This window comes from Lycium barbarum, chromosome 3, assembly GCF_019175385.1.
Source record: "Lycium barbarum isolate Lr01 chromosome 3, ASM1917538v2, whole genome shotgun sequence".
Taxonomy (NCBI): Eukaryota; Viridiplantae; Streptophyta; class Magnoliopsida; order Solanales; family Solanaceae; genus Lycium; species Lycium barbarum.
The window spans coordinates 29495486-29505680 of record NC_083339.1 but is presented as its reverse complement, the minus strand read 5'-3'; the positions used below and the strand labels follow the sequence as shown (position 1 = coordinate 29505680).

Here is a 10195-nt window from a genome sequence, read left to right as displayed (position 1 = left end):
ATCACAAAAGAAGTAGTGGTACGGTAGTACTTACAAAAGGACGAGACATAGCCCGGATCAACCGAATCCAATGCAGTTTTCACCTTCAATCATAAACAATACTTCGCTAGAAAATTTGAAAGAGAGAGTTAGACTAAATAGGATTCATACTATCTTTCTGCTTTCTACTGGAATCACTTATATATATTCAACAAAAAGAAACTGTAAATATAAAATAGGACACGCCCATTATGATTATGTTGACTCTAATTCATGAATTTTCCTCAAGGTACACATATGTGTACTATTAAAATTTTGGATCCGCATCTGGTGCGTGTTTGTCTCTATTGCTCCATTGAGGTCTCATTCTTGGAGAAGCTGCCACTACGGAATTCTTCACACAACATGGCTTATGCTTAATTTTCCATGGAATAAACATGTCAAATCCACATGATGCTGCCTTTGGAGAAAAATTACATGGTCTTCCATTTTGTTCATCCTCTAGTAATTTCTTCCTACTATTTTCCAAGGCAGTTGAAATAGCTAGTTCCTTTGCATCTTGAAGAAATCTCTGTATAATGAAATTTGGTACTGATGGCTTATAATAGTAAGGCTCCTCAACAACCTCCTTATTTGTTGAAGTATTTGATTCCCTATAGTCTGTTTCAATCATGTCATCTATCGACTCCCCCAACGAAAAAACATCAAGAGCATCTGAGAAAACATCATGGTTGTCAATAATATTCCTAGCATCATCTTCATAATTGTCATGATCATCGTTGTCGATATCACCATCGCATACCTCATCATAGGATATGGTAGTACTTGTAGCTAATTCTTTTCTTGTATGCCACATACATGGTGGCAATTTTGGAGGTGGCACAATTTCAATAATGTTTGTCACCATTTCCTTTGGTTTTCCAGGACTTTGCTCCCAAGAAAATGGCACTCTATTAAAAATATCCAATGAAAGTTGAGGTGGGATATTATTGGAGCTAGACAATGATTTTTCAATAGGACGCCTAGTTGATAAAAGAGGAGCACTGAAATCTAATTTTCTTGAGCATTTTTCTTTTTTCTCTTCTTCCATGTATGTGTTAGGATTTCAAGATATTGGATCTATAACAATGAAAATAAAGCTAAGCTTGCATAAGAAAGTGGAACACTTGTGTGGTTATTTGTGTGAGCAAGGTTAAAAAGTTTAGTAGTTGCAGGATAGTCATAATTACCAATAGTTGGAACTATGGGTTTCTCGTGGAGTTCAGCTAAAAAAGTGCAACTTTTATTTGGTCATGTCACAGGTTACTCAAGAGGAGAAACATTTTTATGCCACATGGCTTCGAAATGTACTTTTGTGCTAGAGCCTGAATATCTTGCAGTAGGAATGATTACCAATTTTTAGTTGCATTAAAAGAAGTTGTGTATAGAGGTGGATGTAGCATGTTGGCTTCAAGTTCAATCCAACCTAGTATATATTTTATGTAAAAATTACTAGAATATCAATAAAATATCAAATTCTGAACCTATAGTTCTCAAAGTTTAATAGTTCAATGGCAGGATTTTAAAGGTAAAACATTACAACAACAATATACCCAGTGTAATTCTATAACTGGAGTCTGGGGAGGGTAGAATGTACGCATACCTTATCTCTGCCATTAAAAGTAAAACACATTAAATTTAAATTTTAAATTCGCCTATTACTATGTATCAAATCTTAATCATAGAGTAAAATTTCTATGAAAAATGTAGGACTTCTTTTAAAAGATATTAGTAGTAACTTTAAAACTGTACGCTCCTCTAAGATGTCACATCGTCACCTTCTAAATGTCTGTTATCTCGTTACAGCATTTGTCTGCTTTAATTTTTAGGTAACTAGTTTCACTTATCATGGATAATGACCAATAATTATTTTTAAGTGATTTGATTTGATTTGATTGTGTAATTAGAAGTTAAACTTATCAATCTATAATGACACCGTATAGAAAGTGAACTTGGAGAAAAAGAAAAAGAGAGAGAAACAAGAGGGGTAAGACATGAGTCTCATAATTTTACCTGAAATCTATTTGCTTAGTAGAAAACAGTCTCTTAAACACATACAGAACTGTCTCAACAAAGTTTAGACTTCATTGCAAGCCGCAGTTCTGATGTACAAATTCTGAAGATACATGCATTGTTGAACTCTATCTTTGCAACTGGAGAAAAACAAGTAAATGGAGTCCTCTGCTCTATGAAATTCACAAATATTTCTCTATGGTTGACCAAAAAAGTTATGTACAGTTGATTCAGTCATTCTCTTTTCAGTAGCTCTCTCCATTCGAGAGTTCGATTTCCAATTTCAGCAGGCATAATGGCCATTGCAAATCTAGTTTGAATTTCTCTATGACATGAAAATTTTCGAACTCCATCACATGATTATGTATTGGCCCTGTGTGCACCATAAAAAAATTTAGGCGCTGACATCCATTACAACAATCACGAAGAAGAAGCTAAATACGGATCTCTTTGCTCCTTCACGTTGGTAGTTGTTCTTTAGCTCGTTGCTGTACTTTCTGATAGAGATCAAGTGTATCTGCATGGTTTGAGTCGAGACACAGGGCTGCCTCACAATCTCGAATTGCAGATGTGAGGTCACCCATCGAGTCATGAAATGCTGCTCGAAGATGGAGCAGTTGTAAGTCTGGCTTGAAAGAAATGGCTTTTGTTAGCTCCGCTATAGCCTCGGCTTCCTTATGGTCATCCATCAGAACTGAAAATACAACTTTACAGTATTAGTTTCTCATTCAAAAGCTCGTAGCATAGTACACTAATACACATTAAGATATGAGGTCTCTGCAATAAGCGAGATACAAAGTGGGGGTGGGGGAGGCAGGCACAATGCAAAAGGGCACCAAGGCTAGGACAAGGGAAGAAATCACTTAGCGTTTTTGTCTTTGCTGGATTTGAACCTGAGACCTCATGGTTCTCAACCCACTTCATTGACCACTAAGCCACACCCTTGGGTGCACAAAATATTTCATGTCATGTGCTAATCCAGGTTCATGCTTCAAATTCTTTTCTTTTCTTTTGAGCCGAGGGTCTATCGGAAACAGCCTATCTACCCCACAAAGGTAGGGGTGCCCTTCATCCTACCCTCTCCATACCCCACATGTGGGACTACAATGGGTATGTTGTTGTTGTACTAATCCAGGTTCAGTTGACACTACTCTAGCACTTCTAGGTCAGTTCACTCAGCTGAATGGCCTAGAGTTTGGGTGTTCAAAAACATTGTACAATCTAGGGGTAGAATAATGCCGAGATGAAAAAAGAGAGGAACTGATTTCAAACTTCCTAACCTCAGACAAGTTAACCTAGGAAATGCGACAAAAACGTATTTTGTAGTAATAATTATAATTAAATTAAAAATTTGAATTCTAATTACTCCAGATAATATGTATTATTAACAGATTTTGAAGAATTTGATATTCTTTTTTCTATATTGCGTTCTCCAGTATTCTATGAAGCTTGATCAGATGATGTTGCACTCTTAAGGCCATTGAATACCAAAATCTTAGAGATATGCTTGCTAAAACTGATACTCACCAATCATAATTTTTGCTTCAAAAGTGGCTATGGAGATTTTGCAATGAACTCTGGAGAAGGTTCACTACACAGAAATATGGACTATTGAATCAATGGACCAAGGCTTAGGGTACTTTTGGTTATCGTGTGTGGAAAACCATCAGAAGGTTGTGGCCATGTACATCAAAGTGTGAAAACAGATTTCTGGAATGACAATTTGGTAGGACAAGACAATTTAAAAGCTCTTTTCCCAAACTTACATAGCATAAGCCTACAAAAAGATGCCACGGTTTCTCAGGGGTGGAGTGTCAAAGGACAGGACCTAATCTTCAGAAGGGATCTAAATGTTTGGGAGGTTGGTAGAGTAACAAATATGCTCCAGGTACTGGACACTTTCTCAGGTACTTCCGCTGGTCCAGACGGATCATTTTGGAATTTGCATCAAGGAGTCTTCACAGTTAAGTCTAGCTACTGGAAAATGCACAGTGATCAGTAATTGACAGTGATCCTTGGAAATTAGTATGGAAGATTAAAATTACTCATAGAGTCTCTTGTTTTGTATGGTTGGTGATTAGAACGGCTTTTCTAACTCATGAAGTGTTACAGAGAACAGGTATGCAGATTTGCTCAAGATGTTTCTGTGAGGCCAAGAAGAAGAGAGCAGTGATCATGTTGTTCTTGCACAGCAAAATAACTGTAAATCTGTGGAACATGTTCTTGTGTATCTAGGAGTGAGTTGGGTAATGCCCAAGACTACTTTTGAGATGCTAGACATTTGGCGGAGTTGGAAGAAGAGAGGCAAAAGAGGACTGGTGGAAGAGCATCCCAGCATGCTTATGGTGGACAACATGGAAGGAAAGAAATGCAAGATGTTTTGGAATAAATCAACACCATCCAGAAGATGAAGATGAATTGTGTCAGCCTTTTTTATTTTTGATGGGGGAAGTAGAAGATTTAGTAGATTTCATAGGGAAAGTGTAAAGCTTTTAGCTTACTGAGGTTTTCCTCTGCCCCATATAGTGATGCCAAAAGAAGAAAATGAAATAAAAAGGGACCATTTTAAGATATTAGTTAGATATTCAAGCAAAAGAGCCTAGGGACTGTAAACCTCTAATAGCTCCTCCAATGAGAAACTGACAGATAGATGTGTCCTTATGAAAGTCACTACTTCAATTAAAACAGGTTTAGGACTTCCCACACGAGTACAATTTTTCCAGTTTTTGATAATTAAGGGGCACAAAGGAAAAGAGGTTCAGCTAATTTGTACCATTCTAGATCAGCTAAACTGCAGAGGCACTTTAATCCTGACTGTCATTAAGCAGTTTTACACTTTACATTCACATGACAATAGCTTACAAACAAAATCAAGTTATGAATGATTGGATGCAACTGCGAGTCCTCCAATTGGAAGACATTCTTTCCAAGCAAAAGTCTTGTTCCAAATTTGTCTTGAGTTAGAACTGTGAAATACAAGTACAAATATCATGATTCATCAATTTACTGGAATAATTTCTCGACTGTTACCACTATGTCCACTCTCACGGCCTCGAGATTTGGTTGGACAAGAAAAGCTCATGTGAATCCTAAAGAACAATCAGATAATGCCCACATAATCATGAGCATACGTGACATGGGAACATGTTTAGTCTACCATTGGATGATCTTTTATTCACTATAAACATGTTGAAGTACAGGACTCATATGGACTGTCGTGAAACCTCATTTTCACATATGCATTACCAACCCATAGCTAACACAAGGAGAATCTTATAATCAGCAGGCAAAAACAATTTCCCACTGCTACATGGAAGAAAGCAATCAGAAACCTGACAGAACACAATGATTACTCGGTACTCAACTAATATGGTACCAAAATAAGCCAAGGGTAACTTACCAGCTGCCTTGTATCTGTATGGGTATGTCCGGAGGGGATCTAACTTTGTTGCCATAATAAGATCACTTTTTGCCATTTCACGATCACAGTATTCAGACCGCTTCTCATAAGCAGATGCATTATATTTTGCTTTCTCAATCAACTTTGTCATCTCATCATAAGCTAATTTTCTCTGATCTTTTAGATGGTAAACACGTGCCAGACCCTGATGGGCTCGTGTATGCTTAATATTAAGTGCATTTGTGTAGCAATCAATTGCATTATCTAGCTTATCAACATCTACATAGACACTTGCCAGATTACTGAGAGCCTGCAGTGCAATGTAGTTTTCAAGTAAATGTTTTGGTTCGTAGAATTCGTGAATTAGTATCTGACTGAAAGGAACACTCACCTGGCCTTTCCGAAGACCATCTGATGGGCACCTAAGAGCTTCCTCAAGAAGTTGTATAACATACAACGAAGACTCAGAATCAGGACTTGTTTCTGATAACACATATGCTTTCAGGAAAAAGGCTTCAAATGATCTCTGGATTGAGATAGATTCTTCAGCCTTAGCAATTGCTTCTTCGCGATAACCTGTGTCGTATAATATCCATCCCTCATAGACTAGCCTTTCATGCTCAGAGGCAGCTTGGTTTCTTGCTTCTCTCAAACTACGCATTGCTGCCTTGTGGCTATTTAATCTATAAACAAGTGCAGATCAGTCCCAAGGAGAGCAAAAAGAAAACAACTCCATACACCTCATAGATATTCACATTCAGCTTCTCAGCATGAGAAAGCAAGTACCTTATGTAAAGTTTTTGTTGTGAACTAAGGGGTCATTTGGTCGCTGGTTAGGAAGTGAATTATCCAGGTATTAAATTCAGCATAACTATTACCATGTTTGGTAGCATTTTAGTTGCAATATATAAAAGTCAGCACACCAAGTACCTTGTTTGGTTACAAATTTACAATCCCGCATAACAAAATCATGTACTCCCTCCGTCCTAAAAAGATTGTCTTCCTTTCCTTTTTAGTCTGTCCCAAAAAGATTGGCACCTTTCTATATTTAGAAATAAATTAACTTTATGAGATGATTTACAGCCACACAAAAATCTAAGGCTTGTTTTGGATCACACATTTCAAAAGTCTTCCGTTATTTCTGATTCAATTTATGTATAATTTTATGCAAGGTAGAAGATGGAATAACTAATACATGAATAACTAACCCTGCATAACTAATCTCTGCATAACTCTAATCAGCAAACAAGCGACCCCTTAGTGCACAGTGAACCAAAATATTTGTAGTTTCAGTCAACTTTATATGACACAAGGAGGTAAGCCTCTAACTTATACCATCATTCATAAATTTCCATATTCCCAGGCAAAGTATCTCACGGAGAAACATAGATGATTATAAACCAGTAGAGCTTAAAGTTCTTTATAGCGACTGAAAGGAAACAGACAGCACATAAAGATGAATGTTTGGAGTGAAACTAAAATGCGTGCATACCGTAAAAGCAGGAGAGATTGCCTGAACCTTAAGAGACTCTTCCCTGGATCATTAGCTAACATATGGTGGACAACAGCTAAAGAGCCAATATCATCTACGAAGGACCATCTGTCATATAGTTGCATCCAGCAGTCAGCTTGACTGCACGGTTGAACATTATGACTTAGAAGCCCCACCAAGTGTTCACCTTGCAGCTGCCCATGGAACATCATGTAATGGGGATCTAAAGTCAACAGTGCCCTAACATCCCTTAAAGCTCCTTCATACTCCTCCAGGGCAATTAAAAACCAAGCACGAAGTTCGAGGCAGTCAGGAGAAATCTTAAATCCAAGTATTTTGTTAATCTCAGAAATAGCTGGTCCGAGTCTATTTTCCTCCGCCTTTGAAACAGCTCTGTACTTATATGGATAAGAAAGAGTTGGATCCAGTTCAGTAGCTGTACTCAAATCCATCGTCTTTTCTTTTCCTTGACAATACATCGATCGCTCCTGATACATCCACCCAGAAGGTGTATAATCAGAAATGAGGGAGTTCATCAACTTATACGCCTTGTACATATGGCCACGCTTGTATTTGGATCTGGCAATGCCTACTAAGGAATAAACATGACCAGCTTCTACAGCTGCCTCGAACCATTTCTGGGCATCCTTGTACTCTTTTCTTTCAAGCATTACACAACCTGATTGGTGGAACGCTAGTTGCTTCTGCCAGCTTTCGCTTGCACATTCTCCCATCCTTTCCAACAGCATTACAGTTGTGTTCGATTTCAGGTCATCCTCCATAGCTGCTTGGCTCAGAAAATAGTAGAGCAAAAAGGAAGCATGTCCTACGTAAGCTAATCGGTCCTTACCTTCTGAACTGCTGAAGAGCCTTGACACGTTTGGATTGTGCATTGAATTCGGAAGTTCCCTTAAAAATACCTGCAAACATGCTGCCACTAGAAGATATGCATTCTCCTCCAGCCCATATTCAAAAAGCAACATAGCGCTATCCATGTCAAAGACCAAAGACGCTAAATACGCATCACAAACAGACTTCATCTCATCACAACAAAATTTATTGCCTAATGATAGGAGCTCTAGGACAACGTCTGGGTCGAAAGAGTCCACACTTTTCGTTCTGCTAAAAATCTCAGTAGCTTTCATCCCCTTTGCAGAAATCTCATTTTTTGAAAAATTTATTTTCTCCCTTCGCGAGTCCATGAAGCTACCATACAACATGACTTCAAACGGCCTAGAAAGTGATGCTATGTTAAATCTCCTACACCTGACCTCATCATCCCCAATGCAAAACGACATGTCAAAATCCTCCTCCTCATCATTACCACGACTCGATGAAGTCGAGCATTCTTCATCCATGTAAACTTCAATATCCTCATCTTTTTTCACACCCCGGTGGCACATACAAGGATCAGTAGCGGATTCAGGATTATACCCCGCCACCAAAGCGCTCCCGGGGCATTCCATGCTTCGTCCACAACAATCCATAGCCGATACACCAATCAACTCGTCCTCCCTTCGTTCAAACCTCAACCACGCAGAAAGAACAACCTTCGTATGCACATCAACAGCATGCAACCTAGCTGACATAAGGCATTTCCTAAACAGTTTCGGATCAGGTAAGCCCCTAAACAATGCACATTGCTCTAAATACATCTTTGACTTTCCAAATTGAGCACAACCTTCCATCCTACAATAAACATCAGCTAATGTCTCCACAAAATTCATAGGTTTCAAACAAAACTCAATGTGGGGCTCAATTTGATCAGTTTTTGGCAATCCATAACTAGCAAGAGCTTCAGCTAAAACAACAGAATTAACCTCATCTTTCGATTGAATTTCTTGATAATTACGATTAGATCTAGACCTTACAGAATTCGATAACAAATTCTGTAAAAATTTCTCACCACCACTACCAAATCCATTAGTTGTTGTTCCATTTGGATTAATTGCATATACTTGTGTTCCTTTACACCCTTCCATCATTTTCAAACTACGCATCGTTGTAAATATGTTATGTTGCATATTCAATTCCCTCAAAATTAATCAAGATTCATATGAATTCTAATTACACACAATAAAGAACAAAACTTTATGAAAGAAATCTCACCTGCAAACACCAAGAAAGAAAGTAAGAACAAACAAAAATGAACAAATAATAACAAAACAATGGTGTTGCAGGCTATTTTGGATGATTAACAATAATGGGTATTTTCTATTTCACTCAAAAAAATCTCAGTTTATTTTGGGAAAAAAAGAAAAAAAAAAAAAAAAAAAGAAGAAGGGAAAGTTGACTCTTGGTGGATTTTATATGAATGGAAAAGAAGAGATAATTGATGGGAAAAAAAACATGTATTTTGTGATACATAATAATCATACGTGTGTTTAATGTGTATAGGTAATTGGTTCTTGTAATTGTAAAATTGTATGTAAAAAAAAAAAGCGATAAAATTGGGGAGCCGATGAAATAGGAAATATTGTATTTTCAGCGCGCCATGTTTTCCGACAATACCCGATTTCTTTGACCCGTACCCGTTGGACTTGTCGGATGAGTATTTGTGCGTGGTTTAGACGTGATTCTTTTATTTTATTGGAGAGAAAAGAATCTTAGAAATGTTCATTATTGGAATTGCTTTTGAAAAAGATATTGGAATTACTTCCTCCATCCCAATTTATGTTACAGGTGGAAGTTCGAGAGTCAGAAGAGTTTTTATTTGATCAAACTTTCTTTATATACTTTTTAAATATTTTAAGATGTAAATTTTTGTGATTTATAATACTTTTTACGTAATTTTTAAATATATAAATTTTATTTTAAAAAACTTAGTAGGCGTTTGGCCATGATAACCAAATATTTTTTGCTTTATTTGAAATTTAGAAGTTGGAGTTGTGTTTGGTTGCAGTTTTTACAAATAATATTTGATTGTTTGAATGTACTGGAAGTGAAAATAGTAAAAACAGGTTTTTAGATGTTTTTCAAATTCCAAATACAACTTCAAGTTGTATTTGAAATTTCCATGGCCAAACGCTGATTTCCAAATAAAGTGAAAACATTTTCCGGAAAAAAGCGAAAAATTCTTATAGTCAAACAGGTCATTAAAGTTTCTATGTCCGATTTTATGGTCAAAATTTAGAAATTTGAATCTCGAAATTTCAATTGTGTCACATAAATTGGGACAAAGGAAATATTTACAAAGACTATCATATTATAGCTTTTGATTTTGTTAATTAGTGGCATAAACTTAGAAAATTATATACTTCTAAAGTTTGATG

General features: G+C 36.9%; 2 protein-coding genes across 2 annotated transcripts; both read right to left on the bottom strand.

The window, feature by feature from the left end:
• Window positions 1–286: 286 nt before the first annotated feature.
• LOC132630632 (uncharacterized) lies at window positions 287–1069 on the bottom strand. The gene has a single exon (XM_060346194.1). The coding sequence runs from the start codon at window positions 1067–1069 to the stop codon at window positions 287–289; it is 783 nt and encodes a 260-aa protein (XP_060202177.1).
• Window positions 1070–2015: 946 nt separating this feature from the next.
• LOC132630903 (ethylene-overproduction protein 1-like) lies at window positions 2016–9564 on the bottom strand. Its single transcript, XM_060346484.1, has 4 exons — window positions 6924–9564; window positions 5823–6114; window positions 5432–5741; window positions 2016–2725 (listed from the first exon to the last, which is right to left on the bottom strand). The coding sequence occupies exons 1-4, from the start codon at window positions 8945–8947 to the stop codon at window positions 2490–2492; spliced, it is 2862 nt and encodes a 953-aa protein (XP_060202467.1). The 5' UTR covers window positions 8948–9564; the 3' UTR covers window positions 2016–2489.
• Window positions 9565–10195: the final 631 nt, after the last annotated feature.

What these genes read in the sequence shown, in the direction of transcription:
- LOC132630632 (XM_060346194.1), bottom strand. Translation starts at nt 1,069, where the DNA reads ATGGAAGAAGAGAAAAAAGAAAAATGCTCAAGAAAATTAGATTTCAGT.
- LOC132630903 (XM_060346484.1), bottom strand. Translation starts at nt 8,947, where the DNA reads ATGCAACATAACATATTTACAACGATGCGTAGTTTGAAAATGATGGAA. An exon ending in CAATCTCTCCTGCTTTTACG is followed by an intron (nt 6,115 to 6,923) that starts GTATGCACGCAT and finishes ACTTGTTTATAG; the next exon opens with ATTAAATAGCCACAAGGCAG. An exon ending in ATACAGATACAAGGCAGCTG is followed by an intron (nt 2,726 to 5,431) that starts GTAAGTTACCCT and finishes TTGTATTTTCAG; the next exon opens with TTCTGATGGATGACCATAAG.